The 18,925-nt window shown below is 39.4% G+C and overlaps 1 protein-coding gene across 1 annotated transcript; it reads left to right on the top strand.

Annotated features, from left to right (window-relative positions):
* The first annotated feature begins 607 nt into the window (after nt 1-607).
* On the top strand, nt 608-18,620 carry LOC122830898 (CTTNBP2 N-terminal-like protein). The gene is made up of 5 exons (XM_044116668.1): nt 608-742; nt 4,008-4,115; nt 12,425-12,676; nt 13,118-13,225; nt 15,672-18,620. The coding sequence occupies exons 1-5, from the start codon at nt 737-739 to the stop codon at nt 16,947-16,949; spliced, it is 1,752 nt and encodes a 583-aa protein (XP_043972603.1). The 5' UTR covers nt 608-736; the 3' UTR covers nt 16,950-18,620.
* The last annotated feature ends 305 nt before the right edge of the window (nt 18,621-18,925 follow it).

Here is an 18,925-nt window from a genome sequence, read left to right as displayed (position 1 = left end):
AGTCTTAATCCGAAAAAAATAAAAATTAGAAAAACACACAAATCAGTGTTGGGGAAACATTTCCAAGCGCCTCAGTGTGTGGCGCTGTGTTGTATAGAAACTGTGGTGTGCTGCTCTTATTTGGCCGTCAAGGGGAGTTGAAGCATCGTGGGCAGCTCAACACATTCCGAGCTGGGATTTTCTTGTGTTGTGGAAGAAGTGGAGTCGGGTTGGGCGGTTTTATATGTTCACAAAAAATAAATGCGTTTAGTTAAAAGAAAATCGCAAAAAACATTTTGAGCCCTTTTTTTCACTATTTTGTTTCATTATTTTTATTATTTAGATAAAATAGCAATTTTTTACGCGCTGTTTTGCTTCCAGTTTGAAACCTCTCATCAGGACAAGTGATACATTTAAGTATGGCTAAATTTGTTTGAAAATAATAAATAGGAAGACCATTTCACACTTGTGTGGTCAGTAATCCAACCATTGGACGTCCCGATGAAACAAAGAGGTTTATCCCACAGGCGTGGGTACGCCCTTAGAACCGCCCGCTGGCGACAGTCCGGACAGTTATTGGTTGGTGTACCACTCTACGCGTCATTGATTGGCTTACTGCCTCGTCAATGAGAGTCTGTTGTTCACGCTGCTCGCCTGAGAGCAGGAGCGCCTGTGACAGTGGAGTGCATTGATTCATGCTGTTGTGGAGTCTCGTTTCTGGTTTTGGGAAACAATTAATGCGACCAGACAAGAGCGCATGAAGGTATGTTCACACGGTATGGCCGGGGTAAACACGAACCTCTTCTTTATTTCATATAGCTTTCTTATTGGCTCAAAGGCAAAAATGGATAATTGCATGTGTTGGTCCCATAATGTTAATTATTTTTTCACGATGAGTGGCTTTGCAATTCAAGTGAACTTTCAAGCAATGCACTGTCTGGATTGCATACATGTATTTTTTAATAATATTAAATAAATTGAGCGATAACAGGATTTCAATTATTTTTTCTTTCAATTGTAGCTATGGTAATAGCACTTGAACAATAATGAATCATTATTGATTTTGCCATTTTCACTGCAGGCTGTCGATGGATGATGGCTATTGTGTGATGTATTTGTGAGGCCTGTGTCACTTTGCAATTGAACTGAATTGCACAATTTGGGAAAATAATGACAGAGCCATGTGTCAGACAAAGGCTTATGTCGGCAGGTGGATCCACTGCTCCTCAAAGAGCACAGTGATCATGTGTAGAGCACAATAACACACTCAGTCATTACCAGCATGGAACCTGTCTTTTCATTTAGAATCACTAGTCCCTTAGTTAACTTTACAGCTGGAAAAAGTAAACATAGCAACAAACTATGAATTTTATCTAGTGACAGTTTCTTCTTTCTTAGTCTGCCATTTTATTTCACAAAGCCATAAGTTTCTTTGAATATCTCTGATTTCTAAATGTGGACCTCAATAACATCATTGCTGTTTCCAAGTAATCTATCAGCGTCTACGCAAACTGCAAAGCTGCCACTTAAAAGCATGTGGGCTTCAAAGTGGGTCTCAACAATTTACTTCAGACTATTCCCATGGTGTGGGTATCCCTGGAATGCTGGAATGATTTTCCATGGTAGTTGATTTATAAGCCGTGATATCAGGTATCATTGCAGGGACTTAGGACCAACAGCCACAATGCACACTAATGTTTTCACTGACTTAAAAGAATGTGATTGGGCAAGACTGGCCACCCTTGAGATACATAACAAGTTGGTAAATTAGTTCACACGCTTTTGCTTTGTTATGAATGTGCGGTGAGCCACAGAAAACACAAAGGAATTTTGGAGAGTCAGAGATTGTGCTGGGAATGCTTCAGTTAGAAAGTAAACTCTTGCAAACTGCATGATTGTGGAATGAAAAGGGAAGGTTTGTTAAATAATTAGGCAGTTGGCCTCACAAATATTTTATTAGACTGAAAAAGGAAAATAGAAAAGATCTAGTAGTGCATGGCAAAAGTATTTAGACTATTTTAGCTTTTTATAGCCACATACTGAAATGTTCTTTATTTGGGTTTTATGTGATTGACTAATAAAATGTAGCACAAAATGTGTCATGGAAAGAAAGAAAACACATGGTTTTAAAGTTTTTTTGAAAATAAAATTCTGGTTTAGTGTGATGGGCGGTCCAGGCACCTCCAAGTCAACACTTTGTTGAAACCACATTTTGCTGCATGTTATTACAGCTGGTATTCTTTTGGTGTATGTCTCTAGAAGCTATAGTTGCAATGAAAGTTTCACCAAGTGCTATTTACAAAAAAGCACCCTTACAAAGTTTTTCTTTCTTAAATTTGTCCTTCTGGTTCATAGATATAACCCCTCCAGTCCAAACAGATTCAACAGCTTCCCTTTATTGTTTTAGAAAAGCATTTACACAGCATGAGGTTGGGTGGTGTTGTCAGAGGTATGTGTAGTCTTGGTTTCCTGTTAATTCTGCTCTCATCTGACCCAAGCCCCTCGTTTTTATGTTTTTCTTGTCTTTTTCCCACATGCCGTGTAGAGAGGCATAAGACTTCTTGTGGCTGCCTTTAAATACTTACAATCCTTTCTTTACCGCCCAGATTTGTAAAGCAGACAACTTATAATTGTCTTTTTGACATATTCTCCCACCTGAGCTATGAATCTCTCCAGCTCCTCTGGAGTTTAGCTGGCTCTGTCAATTATGCTTTATTTGTTTGACCTGTCAGCTTAGATGGATGACCATGTCTTAATAGGTTTGCAGTTATGCCGTAGTCTCATAACTGCGACTAGGGTTAGTTATGACAACCATGGAACCATGGACAACTATGGAACCACAATCCTGGGATTTTGGTTCCATAGCAAAACCCTGATTTAAACTTCTACAGAATTTTATTCCTGACCTGCCTCCTTTGTTCTTTGGTGTTTTTTTTTATGTTTGTTCAGTAACCTTCTAAAAAAGTTATCTAATGGCCTTCACAGAACAGTTGCGGAAATAGTGCCAGTTGATAACACACATTTGAATCCTATTAAGGGAATTCTGGGAACATATGCTTGAACTGTATTTTATTTAGGGGTGTCCAAATAAACCAGACCGAATACATTTTCACTTTTTAGATTTTGTTTTTGTGTAAACTTTTTTAAACAACCAATCCTTCATCACGTAAAATTCCGATAGCATATATTTAATTAAGCAATTTTAATGTGAAAAACTTCAATACTTTTCCAGCACTGTATGCAGCAGGCCTGCTTTTGATTTGGGACCCACACGTTAGAGAGACTCTTGAGGAGGACATAATTTAACTTCTGGGAATATGTAGTGCTATGTCAGTTGTTCTTGCACCATGGTGTCTTATTAAAACACAGTGTGTGGTGGGGGCGATAAGCTGATTATTATCCAGCATCGGTTATCTGACTTCACAGCTGACACGTACCTTGTCAAACATTTAATTAACACTGAAGGGAGCAGCCACATTCCAGAAATTTGAGATGACTGTTTTGGGTTTCTTACACTTTTATAGATGAGGTCAGATGCGGGATGTGTGTGTCATGTCTGGCTTCTCTGACCACACGGGACATAGCAGATGAATCACACAGTACATCAGATAAAGAGCACGGTGATGCAGATTTAAGATGATTAACAAAGAAAAACAAAGGTGCTGGAAATTATTAAATATTAACCTTAAAATCTAAAGCGAATACATATTTTTGCTATCATTTGAGACAGAATAAAACAGATAACTGTCCCCTGTCCCTGTGCAACAAAATGGGCAGATATGCTAATGGCTTCCTGTTTATAACCCTGAGCACAACACTGTGAGGCCACAGATGGGACCCCCAAGTCTCATTGTAAATTACTTCTGTCCCACTCACGATCAAACACACAACAAGCAGGACAGTATGGGTCAGAAATCACAAATATATGACGGAATCCCAGGGCCTTTCCCGATTTCTTGTTTTCAAGATATATCCGAAATACTGTTATGTTTGATTATATGTTTAATTCTTGGTCTTTCTCATCTCAGGTGGAGAAGATGAACGTGGAGGCTCTAAGCAGAGCAGAGCTGCTGACTCTCCTCAGTATCCTGGAGGGAGAACTGGAGGCCCAGGATGTAGTCATACACACCCTGAGAGTGAGTTTAGAACCACAGCATCTCGCCTGCAGACAGCACCACGCTTGTTCCACATTTAAAAACCATAGGACCATAAAATATCCTGTAATGTTAGCGCCATCTAAGCAGTTCATTAAATAAAACATCAATTAGTGCTAAAGGTTTCACTTTATTCTGCGAGAAAGAATGTGAACAAACTGGGAGGGGATGTGTAAACAGGAACCAGAGGAAACAGAGCTTGAGAGGACAATGGAGCGGGGGCCATTCTGGCTTCTAAGGCCTTGTAATCCAACAGAGCAACAGTATTATTACTGGTCAGACCAGTCTTTGGGACTTCTTTTGATGTGGATATGACCATGTGGTTTACCAATCCGTCATCAGTTATCAGGTCTCAAATATGTCTTGAGAAATAAATTGTCTTCACATCGGTTTTACTCTATAAAATATAAACAGAAGGTTTTGTTTAGAGTTAAACACTTTGAACTCATTTTCTAACTATATTTAGCTCAGTTTAAACCACCACGCGACCCTCTGTAATACACAGCTTTTACTACAGGCTCATAAAGGCCGGTAATGCACTCGTTAAAACACTGTCAGCTAAGAAAGGAAGAGCCAGAAAGAGTGAACTGAGCAACTTCTCATCAGAATATCAATTTAATTTTCTGGGTGAGTTGTGATATTTCCACACTGGGAGAACCATCAGTATCTCACCGCAGTGTGTTTCTTAAAAATAAGTGTCTTTGTTTTTATTCTCAGCTAGTGATTTAGCTCGTTGCTTAAAAAAAATAAATAATTTAAACGCTGTGTTTGGCACTACCCGTTGAATGGGAGTGTTATTGTCCTGTCAGCACTCGCAGTCAACTCGGTCAAATAAATCTGTGCTATTTGAGGACATCTGTGGAGACTCCTAGCAGTCCCCAATGGGTGGGTACAGAAAATAATACTTACGTCACACTAGCTTCATGTCAAGCAGACAGTAGAATGGACTGGGAGGTATAGATTAGGTTGAAGTTTTCTTAGTTTGGTTGTGTGTGTGTGTGTATTTTTTTTAGTTTTTTTTGACAAATACAGCATATTTATTTCAAACAAATTTGTCTATTATGTAATTAAGACAAAAGTTTAGTGTTCTTTCAGCCAGCTGGTCAGCAGTTAAGCGCAGCAGATGAGGGAAACTGATGGAGAAATCTCTGGTCACAGACATGTATGGTGTCTCACTAATCAAAGTATGATTAGTGAGAAACCAGCTCAAAGATGTTTCACAGAAAAGGTTGTGATTTTGAAACTTTGCAAAATCTCGATGTAACTTGATAGCAGTAAACCGGCCCATACATGTGGCATGTTGACTCAATGCCATGCTTCAGCCCTTACAATAGTCGTCTTGTCTGTATCCAGCTGAGCTTGGAACGCGTAGCGCAGACTTTGAATGTGATGAAAGAAGGAACATCCATGGTGTGCTTCCTTTGTGGGTAGAACTGACCCAGTCAGCATGTGAATGCTGTCAATTTGGACAGCTTAACTCGCCAAAGCACACATTACTCGGATGTAACTCAGCAACAATCTCTGTGGCATCCGCTGATAAAGGACTGTCTCTCCAGTTGTTCCTAAACCCCTCATTCAGTTCTCTGCAGCTCTTTCACTCAAGCTCAAGTGAAAGAGCGCAGCTTTCCCCCAGGAACAATGCTTGTCAGTGTACGTGTCTGGTCCAATTAGCTTTCTCCATGCCGCAGGCCACTTTTCACACTCATGACTAACGGCAGCTGTACTGAGCATGAGTGAAACTGTTAAGGAAATAAATACTTCACTTTCTGAAGTTGTGATCATTGAAGTTGAAAGAGAGAGCATGTCTATAGACCTTTATGGAGTATATTATCTAGAAGGCTTTGCAGCCACTATTATGAAAGAACCTCATTTCAATGGAATGGCAAAAATTCACACCAACAAAACCCACTGAAATATGAAGCATGCTGTGTTTGATGCACTCATTCAGTGATACCCCTAGGACAACTGCACTGTAAAGCTGCTTTCATGTTCTCCTCCTTCCCTCACATTCAAACACAGCCACACTGTGGGGGACACTTTTCATGTTTAACCACAAGCTCTCTGGTTGAGTGTTTACTGAGCAGAGGATGGACTGTGTCGTAGGCTCAAATGACTGACTTCCCTTGTTCCTGCTGAGGGCCCGTGCAGCAAATTACTGCCTGGTCATATGCGGGGTAGTTAGTGTATAGGAAATCTCCAGGGTGAGTAGGGAAGTAAATAAACGCCATCTATGATCACCAATTAGATGCTTGTGATGTTTCCTTATATCTTGAATGTTTTGCTGTTATGCTGCAAGCATTGACTGTAATGTTTGTCTTGAAGCAGTTCTTGACTACTTATTGTATGTGTTCGCGTACAATTACGTACTGTACCTGTGCAGTACACAGACCCACTATGGTATATATACAGTATGTATTAGATTGTAAGCCTTCCACTACACAAAATACCCCAAAAACCAGGCAGTGGAGCAGTATTCACTGCTTCACTGATCCCAAAGCTAGATGTCATCACCTTTGGGACTTGTTTCTACAGATTCTCGATTGTACCGTTTCCAGTTCTTATTGCTAAGGAAGCAGAGTTGCAGCTTTTCTAGAGGGAAAATTCCTGTGAACTTACACCAGGCAACCTCTGCATTCCAAGAGGTGTGCCGTATCTTTCAAGCTGACAATCGTCCTTATCTGTAGAGATCTCGAGCTATTATTATCATAGTTCAAATCCAGGGCAGAGTTTCTGCAGCTGAAAAGAAATGCAAGTTGAAAGGTTAAATAACACACGTTTAGAGGTTTGTTTACATTCATAATTACCCTGTATGAATTTGGAGATGTAGAGAGGTAATGAGTTATGTGAACTATTGTCTTTTTTTTGTGGCAGACTGAAAATCTAACATAAACCTTGAAGACAGTAAAAGAAAATATTTTTGCAGGATTTCTCTAATTCACACAGGGTCAGAATTCTGCATACATCCTTAAATAAATACACATATACCCTCTTTGGTTAAGAATCTCATAGCTAAGTGCAACAACATTACACTATTTGCATGCTTCTAGTTGGATGTTTGTCCATTCTGCTTATCAGAAATTTGATAGTTACCTCACATTGACTTTTAAGTGAGCCTCTTTTTATTTGAGTAGAGGTCCAAAAGAGTCTGGATGAAAACTAGGGGTATTTTTCTTGTTTGAACATTCAACTACAATGTAGTGTCTTTCATCTGGTCAAAGCTGTGACCCTCAAATGGAGGTAAATTGGTTATGGTGTTAAACCAAGCTAAAGCATATGATAAACTGGAAATTACTGGAAAACCAATGTCCCTTTCCCCGATAACAGGAGTTTCACATCAACAGGTGCTGAGACGATGCTGACAAAACAGCCTTTGAAGAATCTCTTCATGCTTAGCTAAATATTGTCAGGACAAAAGGTTTTATGACCAGATGAGAAAGATTCAACTATTTCTCTGCAATAATTAAACGGCTTTTTGGAGAAATTTAGCTAAATCTTTTAAATCACTATTTCCAGCTCTCCCTGATTAGCATGGTGGTGGTGTTATTATTCCGTGGGGCTGTTCTACTGCTGATGTTAATGATGCATAGATGAAATAAAAGAAAAAGTCCACCAGGGCACTGGTGCTAAACAAAGGTGAATATTAACTTTGAGTTCAATATAGCAGGCTAGATTTCGGTTTCTGTTTTGGCTCTCTCAAAGCCTTGCCTCAAACAGAAAACATCATAACTTGTGTGAGACATTTGGTTATTAGAGAAAATTCACAATATAAAAGCATTTGAAGTTGTGTTGTATAGTAGCCCACCACACAAATACCAGTTCAAATAAAAACCCCAAGTTAGTATTTTGACTGATAAATTCATGTAAGCTTCTTACTCAATTTATACCTGCACATTTTGATTCAAGGTGTATTGCTGTTTCACAGCTGAAGTAGCTTTGTTTTGTTTGGCTAAGAAACACCTTTTGTGTGGTCAACCTGTTGCTTTCGTTCTCAGCACTTTTCTTGTTTTTCCACATGATGCCACATCCTGTAGTCCTAAAATGTTTTGTCTATTTTTGTAGGCTGACATGTTTTCCTGACTCCATAAACAATAGAGCCTGGCAGGAGTGGGCTGTGCAGATAAGAGTGTGTACACTAAAACTACTCGAGAGGCAAAGCCCAATTTGGACATGTTTAAAAAGAATCCCGGAGCAGAAAGTACCAATAAGGTTCCCTTTGAAAGCTTTTAAACTTGGTGCTGCCAATGCATACTATTCTACAGTTACAGTTCATCAATTAGAGCAACATAAACTTAGTATGTTCTCTTTATTGTGCTTATTTGTCCCAATTTTTATCTAGACCCTGATTATAAATAAATGTCCTAACACTGCCATTCACAGTAAATATATAGAAAGTTGATTTCTCATGAAGGCATACCCTGGCAACAGGTCAATGAATTGCCTCACAGTTTAATATTTGACTCCTTCTGAAAATAAACCAAAGTACTTCCTTGTTCCACCCAGTGACACTACATGTTATGCCCAAAGCAATGTGTGTTCAAAGGCTGACAACGAGCTGCTTCTTTGTTTCATCAGAAACTGTTTTAAAGGCAGTTAAACATTACTCTGAGACGTTTGTTTTGGTGCTTTACGCTTATCTAAATGCCCTCTGTGGTTAATGTGTGGGTGGCAGATGCGGGGGACATGGTTTGAGTTCTAAGCACACAGCTAATTACGCTTAATAAAGGAGAGGTCTACAATCTCTGATCTGTCTTTCTGCAGTTCATTCAGTTTTTATTTAGAGACTTTAATCCTGTTCCCAGGCCAAGTATTGTCTAGAAGGGTAACACTTGCCCAGACAAGTTCATTTTTGTACCATTAGTTCTCAATCTCAAAGGAGTTGGAGCACTTAAGACTGAGCTTAGTGGACATTTAAAAATGAAATTACAGGGCAATTTACATCGTTTTACATTTTTAGCTATGAAAGAAAGTACCAGTTATTTTTTCTAGGTTTCCTTTAAGCATAAAGTTTAGTTTCAGCAGCTAGTGCAGCTCTTTACTTTTAAGGCAGTAATTTAGTCACTTTCCTGTGAAAGCTGCTATTTTTTCACAATAGGAGTGGTAAATTATTTTCTTTTTGAGAAAAAATCTTAACCGTAACAGTTATATAAGAATAGGAATATTCATGATTTAATTTCAGGTCATAAATGACTAAGGGTTTAGAAAATGTATAAGCCTAATATTGTCACAGTTTCAGAAGTTCTTTGCAAAATTATATTTTAAAACAGATATATGTAAGTGAATGTGGTGTTTATCAGACCTCGTAATGATGTTGGCATGAATAGTCAGTTTTAACAGACTCAGAATTTTCTAAATGTCAAATTTTAATGTTTCTGTATCCAAATGGGAAAATATTTTTTATTCAGTTAAATTAATATTTTTTTGTTTCCCTTTAATATAGATTACTGAAGCTGTATGCTAAACATGCTTAAAATGTACAATACGAGTGTATTTTATTGTAATCATAGTTACAAAGACTCTGTGGGTGCAATACAATAGTTCATAGGACATTATGTTTTGTGAGCCTTATCATCCCATAACATGGAAATGATAAGGGATTCACAGCTCAGATGGAAGAATCAGTCTGCAGGATGGCTTTATGGTCTCAATATAAGAGTGGCTAGAAGCCATTGTTGAAAGAAAGCAGTGTGGAGCAGCCCAAATGTGACTCGCACAGGGAATAGTGACTAAATATGGTGGCAACATCATGCTTGGTGAATGTTTTTTTTGTATTAATTATTTATTTAACAGCGTCAAATAACTATTTCAAAGTTTACGTGAAGACAGGCAGAACTAAATACAAGAATGTCTTGGAGAAAAACATGTTTGGAACTGCAGTAGACTTGAGGCTGGTTTGCCTTTCAGCCTCACATTAACTAATAAACATACAACCACACCTAGAAAAAGCCAAAACCTGAGTAGATCAAAGAGTATTTATCTGCTATGATGGCCCAATCCATATCCACACCTAAATATAATGGGGAATGTGTGGCAAGGTTTAAAATGTTGCTATGCAACCTGACTGAACTGGAATTGTTTAATAAGAGATAGGCACAAAGATGTGAATTTGGGACCCTTTGAAGGAATTTGGGACCCTATGTGCAGTGTACATAAGAATACTTATGTACACTGCACCTTTCAAATTTTTATTTGTAATGAGAAATAATTAATTAAAACTATTCAATTTTCCTTTCCCCTGAAAGCTTCGTGTCACTTTGTGTCAGTCTGTCATAAAGTTCCTATAAAAGACATTGATATTTGTGGTTGCAATGCGACAAAATCTTTTAAGTTCATGAGATACAGATACTTCTGCAAGCCACAGGAGGTGTGTGAATGTCCTTTGCTCTTTGCCAGTGATAGTTGCAGCTGAGTCAGAATGAGAACTTTAGATTTGTAATCGGAGAAATGCAGTACATTTCGCTGCTGGGATTTTTGTACCTGTTCACCTCTGACTTCATTATCTGACAGTCATTTCAGAGACTTACTGGGGGAACAGGACTCTGAGGCTTAGCTCAGCTTACAGAGGCCTGTTCCCCCCCGAGGCTGTAGGTGACTGACAGTGTTTCCAGGTGAAAAAAAAATCTTTTTTTTTTTTCAAACTCGCACCTTTTGCTGCGAGGAATCCAAAAGAAGGTGACACGCTCAACTACGTTTATTAAAATTCAACATAATTGCAAATACAAAATGCAGCTGTAAATTATTCACAAATACTGCGTACTTTCCCACGACTTGCTATAAGGAGCATTTGTCATCAGCTGCCGGGCAGGGAGAAGAGCTTGACAGCCGACAGGGTTCGCCTGTTGTGCCCTGTCATAAAGGAAAGCACACCCTGTCATTATGATCAGACCTATCCGGACAAAAAAAAAAAAAAAAGCCTCATGCAAGACTGGGCCTCTGCACACACTTAAAGCGCAGTGTTTAATGGTCTATTTAAAGCCTGTAGCGTAAGGCTAACCATAGAAGAGCACAGTTTGGTCATTTAACAGGTCTACTTTAAAGTAAAATGCACATAAACATGCTGGCCTACTCACAAATTAATTAAAAGCTTTCTTGCAAAAGTATAAACAATACAAGAGTTTGGGGCTCATGCTTTGAAGAGCACTGTATCAGATCTGGAGGCAAAGCATGATATTGTAAAAAAAAAAAAATCTGAGAGTACAAGTTCTGTTAAGTTTCCTTGGCATAGAGCCATAGTGTTGGTTCAAACTGAGAACAAGCCACAAATACACCATTCTCCCTCCGAGCCCTCAGGGAGTGAATGTGTGTTCAAATGGGCCAATTTCTGGAGGCACACGGGAAAAGAAGCTCAGAAAAACCTGAGAAATGAGGAGGTCTGACTCAAGAACGGAGCGACATTTACTGGTGCACTGTAAACCCGTGGACTAGAGATTCTGCTTAAGACTGCATAAGGAGAAAATTATAGGTGTCCTGATGTCAAACGGTGTGAACTCTTCCGCCTGTGCTTTAATCACCGAGACACAAAACTGACCCCGAGTGCCCCAAGAACTCGAACCAACAAACTGTTGTGAAGCTAATGAGACCCCCTGATGACACTGTGACCAGGGTGGAGGTCAATGAGGCCCCATACTGTTTCACTTAAAACAGCTTAACATATGTGCTCTAAAGTTTAGTTTTCTATACGACTTTTTTAGCCATAGTTTAGTGTTTGCCTTTACACAAATGTATTTTTGGTTTAACATAATTTTGCCTCTCTTTTATTTTTTATTTTTTAGAAGCAAGTGATGTATGTGAGTAAGGAAGATGTTTAATGTCTCAATTCTTCACCCCTGCATCTCCAGGGAGGAGTTAACATCTGCCCCATGAGGGGGTTGGACAGCAGTGCCTCATCTCTTTGTGTTTAGGTTGATAGGAACGGCCATCTGCTTGCTCTCATGCTGATGATAACAGCGCCCGTCACAGACGTCCTGAACACATATGAACACATACGAACACAAACATGCCTGCACATCTTTTTTTCTGAGTGTGTGTCCTTCTAAAACGAAATGTAATTTTAGGGAACCTGTGCACTGACATAGTCACTTCCCAGGATTTTCAGCAATGGACAACGAAGAGCGAGTTTGATAAATAGATCACACTCGCTTCAGATATAGTTTGTCACCTATGTTGCAACCTGCCATTGTTAGGTTTTCTAATTATTTTTGGTTGCTGTAAAAATTATTTTTAACAAGATGCTCTCACAAAGACAAACTTTCTATGGCGACAACTAATTCTACATATTTGTTGTGTGTCCTCAGGCCCAACACCGAGATGAGTTTGTCCAAGACCGCTATGGGCAGTATGACCTCAGCGATCCATTCCTGGCCCTGCAGCGGGACGAAGAAGCCGCAGAGCGCCAGACCACAATCAGGCAATCCCAAGCACATCCGCATGGCCGGGCGGTGGGCCCAAATCCTCTGGCTGTGCTGAAACTAGTCATGACTCACTGTAAGAGGATGCAGGAGAGGATGATGGGACAGTTGGCTGCTGCCGAGAGCAGACACAGGAGGGTAAATAGCCAAAGATGCCCATGTGCAGTCAGTAGTTCATGTTTCAGGTTTGTGATTTGAGGTTGCAATGCGGCCAAAGTCACATAAGGCGGGAAATTTGTTCACTGAATTTATTGTGAGAATATGTATCTAGTAGTGAGCTTCATGGCTTAGGGGAGGTTTTGTCTTTATTTCTATTGCAAATCTGATCTTTGTTGGAGTTGTATAAATGTGTAGATGGACTAAATCTGTTTTAAAAAGGATATGATACAAACCAAGCTTAATAGTGATTAAGTATCTGGAAAATTAGTTGGCAATTTTTAGTTTTGTTTACAACTAGGTTATTGCTCCCTGACTTTACCTGTAAATTACTTAGCGAGAATTACATCGCTTTCATGCTCTACACTAAACCTGTCTTTACATTAGCTCCTAATGTTATCACTTGTCTGTGTCACTGTTCAGATGACCACCGCTCTGGAGGAGGAGAAACAGCGCTATGTCCAGGAATCTGCTCGGCGTGCCGACTACGTCTTTGTTCTTGAGACAGAAAGAGATAAGCTGCTGCAACAGGTGTGTGTGTGTGTGTGTGTGTGTGACATGTCACGCTTACAGAAAACTGTTACTATGTGAGTGCCTTGTACTGTAGAAACATCTTAAGTTCCTTGAAAATTTTCAGATTTTGTCACATTGAAACTACAAAATGAAGTGGGTTTTTTTTTTTTCAGTTTTTTATTAGAAGCAGTAACACAAAGTGGTTAGCAACTGTGAAGTGGAAGGATAATGAAGTGGCATGCATTTGTACTGAACTCCTTTACTCTGATGACCTTTAGAAGTGACTTTGTTCGTAAATTTTATCCATCAGCATCTAATATTAGCTCATGTTAGCTAAATACAGTTGCTCTGTGAAGGTCGAGTTGAAGCTATGTGAGGAAACACATACAGCGATAGAGTAATGAAGTTTAAAGCGGAGTGAGGTTTGAAACAATATAGCATCTCACATACAGTAGCTCTGTTCAACTAAGTATCAAGAAGCCAAGAAAGACAGAACTAAAACATTTGAAATGAAGACAACAAAAAAAGACAAAACGTCACTAGTGCATTTGTATAATTAAGCTGATCACTTTGTTGTTCGGAATATGATTTAATACCAAAAATAAAACTCTCTTAGCATCTAAACATTCTGTGTTTGTCCACTCTTAATCAGTACCAAGGCTATCCCTAGCATCCCTTGTCATAACTAAGTTCAATTCCAAAACAGAATTCAAAAATAAACACAAAGAAGTATTTTACACATTTTAGACATTTAAGACTGTTGATGATTTTCCTTTGACTCTGTTAGATTATCTCAGTGGTCTGCAACCTTCAGTTCTGGAGCCACAAATGGCTCTTTAGGCCTTTCACAGCTTTCATGAAAGGCTAAAAGTAATAAATAGACAATCAATGTGTTTCAGCTGAATACAATACCAAATGCAGGTTTTAAAAGCTTTTGTAAAAGTGAATTTTTGCAACAGATTGACGATTTAGATTTATTTTTCTTGTCATTTAGTTGAAAACTTTGTGGAATTTTACATCATTTTGAAAAAAAGAAAAATATAATGGAAGAAAACGGATCCGAACTATTTTTTGTACAAGTTTTTTTTTTTTTTTTGTTGATAACAAATTCATAGAAAGCATTTTAAGTTATCGTTTTTCAAAGGCCATGTAGGATGTGTGGCTCTAGATGAGGTTTATTTGGATGGACTGAGGGCAAAAATGCCTGCTTTGATTTTAACTGTGGTAGATCCCTGGATTTTCTCATAAAACCTCAATAAAATTCTTTGAAGTTTGCGGCATAGTAATGTGACAAAATATGAAAAAGCTCACGGGGTGTGTAAACTTGTGTAATACGCTGCAGATGGGAACATTTATTGGAGACAATTCTGTTTCTGTCTCATGTGACTGTCTGCACTGCATGCTTTCTTTTTCAAAAATATTCTTGCTGCGATCAAAAACAAAATGAGCAGAGATGCATCAGAGGTAGTTCCTCTGTGTAACCCAGAAGGGTGGAGAGGGCTTGGCCTTTGTAAAATGTACACACGCACAGAGGCGCTCTTACTGTATGCACAACCCCATAACTGTTCCATGGGAAACAGATGAGGAAGAGACCATTGTTCAGTTGTCCAGCAGCCATGGGGCTTTATGGCCTCAGGAAACCTGAGATAATGGATGTTCACATCTAATGCAAGGTCAGCTGGCAAACACACGCTGTGAGCGCACAATTACACAGCGGCCTTATGTAACACAGGGTCCCCTCAGTGACTTCCTTAGGCTCTCCTGCCTCTTGGTGTTTTTTTTTTTTCCCCCTTTCAAGCACATCGTTGTATTTCATCACCTCCTATTTCCTTTTAATACTCAACAAAGGTTAGAACCAGCCCATTCACCCTCTGATGACCTAAAAGCAACTGGACTGTCCGTAAAAATGCCATGCAAGCAGATAATTCTTTTAGAAGGTGAAACATGAACAATGACCTCCTTTCTGTGCCTCTTCGGAAACTTTGATGACACATATTTCATGGGTTTTTTTTTATCCTACTTCTTTATGATTCAGGTGTGGTTTGTTTATCAGAAGCATATTTAAAGAGGCCCAGGAAAGATTAGATCGAAGTAGACTTCACATTCCCACCAGAAATGTATAACTTTGTAAATGTGAAATTGTGGGACCCATTTAGATTAAGTGTTTAGTAAAGTAAATTAAACTTTTTAATAATGTCTAATCAGCGTCACATAAGCTATTTAATGTTACATAAATGTATATAAATCATTAAACAGTAAGAATACTAAATACAGCGATAAATTAATTTTACAGCACATTTAGTATGGATAGAATTAAAGATAATTTGTATTTGAAAACGTTTTGTGCAAAAAAAAATATAATGAAAAGAATAAAAAAGCTTTTGTTCAAGCAGCACAGTGTTGCCTCCTTGTGGCCAAAAGCGGAAGACCCGCTCGCCTTCACATTTCTGTTGCTCTTTTCCAGCTGGAGGTGGAGCATGCAACGGTGCAGAGGTTGGAGAAGGAACAGGCACAAGTGGTGAGCAAGGTGGAGGAGTCGCTGTCCCAGGAGCAGCAGCTCTCCTCCAGTCTGACGCTGGAGCTCCAGAAGGCCAGCAGCCAAGCTCAGGAGGAGGCACAAAAGGTTTCTCAACTCCACATGCTGCTGGAGGAAAAGACCTGTGCCCTCGAGAAGCTCCAGCAAGTTCTTGAGTACGAGAAGAACAGGGTGGCCCAGCTGGAGGTCAAGTCGGAGAGGCAGATGGCTGAGTTTGATACGGAAAGAGAGCAGCTGAAAGCCAGACTAGAGGCAGAGGAGGAAAAGGGCAGAGAGCTTGAAAAACAAGTGAAAGAACTTAGAAAAAGGTTGGCTGAGCCTCAGGAAAGTAAAACAGAGGTAAAAGAGGCTGCGACTGAGGTGAAGGAGTCACAGGGCAAGATGGTGTCCAGTTCTGTTCAGACTGAGCCGGATGGAAAAATTACTTCAAAATCCTCTACTGTGCCAAAGGTCAATGGCCTTCAGTCTCATAAAGAGACAGAACCATTAACACATGAAGTGAAAGGAGCAGAAAATGGAGTGGATAATGGAGGTGGAACCCTTCTCCATTCCCCTATTCACTCTTTTCCTCATCCTCACTCTCCCTCCAGCACGGCCTCCTCTTCCCTCTCCTCCTCCCCCGTTTCCTCTCCAGTTCTAGCAAAGCGCCTGGGCAGCCCGGGCTTCCTTCAGTCCTACCAGGCCGGAGTCAATCAGAGATTTCAGGCCGCCAGACACAAGTTCCAGAGTCAGGCCGAGCTCGATCAGCAGCAGCAGCAGCACGGAGGGCCTCTTTCCCCCAGAGACCTCTCTCCAACCACCGCATCCACCCCTCCTCCGCCAGAGCACAGCCCGGCAAAGCAGCTGGCCCGTACCACAGTCACGCAGGTGCTGTCCCGCTTCACCAGCCAGCAGGCCGGAGTAAAGTCAGCGCCAATTAACAACTCACCATTTGGCACAGATTACCGCAATCTGGCCGCATCTCCTACAGGGGGGAGGTCGCCTTCTTCAGGACCATTATCTCCGTGCTTTCGCTCTCCTCTCACACCTCGTTCAGAGAAGACCCATCCTCCTCCAATTCCACCTAAAAGGCCTGGCATGAGTCCAACTCCGGGTTCCCCAAGTCACTCTGCTCGGACCAGCCTCTTCCCAGAGCTTACAGGGAACTGTGGGCACAGCAGCAGTGGGCAGGAGGGAGCCAAGGAATCAGACCTGGTCTTATCCTAGTGCCTAATGTCCAGACTGTGCAAGCTAATTGTTGAAGAAATCAGCTACTCCAGTTTCTGATGTTAACTAAGTTTAAGACATTAAATATTAGCATTGAAAATTAAAATGCCTTGTAAAAAATGTTCCTGCCCTTTAAACATTTTTTACATTATGTCTCATTCTTCAACCTCTTCATTCCTCTTCAACCATCAATGTGTTGTAGGTTGTAGCCATAATGTGAGATAGGCTAGTGCAAAGTAGCATTAGTGTACTAATCCTCTGAGTAAATAGTTTTCACAACCACCATTTTCTGACCTGTCTGATGTGTTCTTTGGTCTTGGTGATGCTGTTTGTTCAGTAAATATTCTACAACAAACATCTGGGAGTGATTTATTACCCAGAGGAATTCAGTTTACTAAATTCTATTTAGGAGTATCACAGTAAAAGGGGGTGAATGCATTATAAAAACCCACACTTTTTTATATTTTCTTTGTAAAATGTAAAGTGTGAACCATGTGGTGTTTTGTCTGCTAAACAATGATGCACTACTTTGCATTGGTCTATCACTTGAAATCTCAGTACAATACATTAAGGTTTGTGGTTATAAAGTGGAAAACATGAAAAGGTTTGAAGTATGAATGTATTTTAGAGGTGGTGGTGTATACTGGATGCATTGTTTGTTGTATTCCTACCTCAAAGGCACAACATGAGAAACAATTGGTAAACATTTGGTTTTTTTTTAAAGAGATTACAAATTCCTTTATTGGATTTAGGTTTTTTTAATATTGCTATCATTATGTAGTTACCCTAAATGTCAAATTTCTGAATTTTAACTGAGATTGAGCATTAAACGTCAGTAAAAAGCGAGCTTAAATTCTGACAAATAAAACAGACTGGAGTCTTGCTGAGCTAGTGATTTGTTTTTTGATTTTCACTTACGGATTTACTCATCAAACCTTTGAAGAGTTTATTCAGAAGCAAACCCAAAATAAAGAGGATTTCTCAAATGTATGGCTAGTAAAGCATAGCAAGCATGTAGCTATTACAATTTTACAAAGACAAAAAAAAGGTTTTTAATGCTTTTATTGTGAGTCCCTATGCAATTTCTATGGAGATGGACCACATGTTTTTTTATTGTAAATATGTCAAGAAAACTTTTCCTATGAATGAACATTTGATGCATTTATTGTTTGTTTTTACTTGTCATGAAAAACACTGAGACTTGTCTTGAAAACGGGAGAGCACATTTTGCACTGCATCGACTACACATCAACACAATTTTTATGAACACAGCATATCCAGGGAACGTTGAATTCTGCTCTACACAAGCTGAAAATGTTTCTTCATTATGCCTCGCAGTAAAGATTTTAGATGTTCATACTTTGAAATTGTGACAATTGTGACAATTTATACTGTATATATATGCGTGTGTCAATTATATATAGCACTGTGTCTTGTAGAAGAACTACACACGAGATTATTTTATTTTTATTAGTCTACCATTTTTTTTTATTTTTTAACATGTTTTTATTTTAAAAGCAGCAATCAACGGAATCATGTTAGATTTGCCAATTTATTTAAAGTCATACATGTGCAACCTGTCTGGGGTTCTGTTCTTTTACCATTAGTAAATGCTCATATCATTAACACCCTAAGTATTCAATGCTTTAAATAAATTGTCCATTCCTTCAAGTGATGAATCATGTCTTTCTTACAGTCTGAGATAAAACAATGGCAGTATATTTGGAGCTCCTGATGGGAACACTCTGCCTTTTCACCTATAGAACAGCATGTGATGGTCAGATTTTCTATTTGCTTTTTAACAAAGATAAAATATACTTTGGGTAAGCTCCTATGGGCAAGAGCCTCTGATGGCATCACTACAGGTGATAAGCAACTGAAAATTTGGCTACCACAAAACACATGGAAGCAGTTCCACTACAGAGTGGAATTTCCGGACTTCAATATTAAATATGATGTTTATCCAGGTTCTGCTC

This window comes from Gambusia affinis, linkage group LG01 (genome assembly GCF_019740435.1).
Source record: "Gambusia affinis linkage group LG01, SWU_Gaff_1.0, whole genome shotgun sequence".
NCBI classification, from domain to species: domain Eukaryota; kingdom Metazoa; phylum Chordata; class Actinopteri; order Cyprinodontiformes; family Poeciliidae; genus Gambusia; species Gambusia affinis.
Note: the sequence above shows the minus strand (reverse complement) of the source record. Positions and strands in the feature narration are given on the sequence as shown.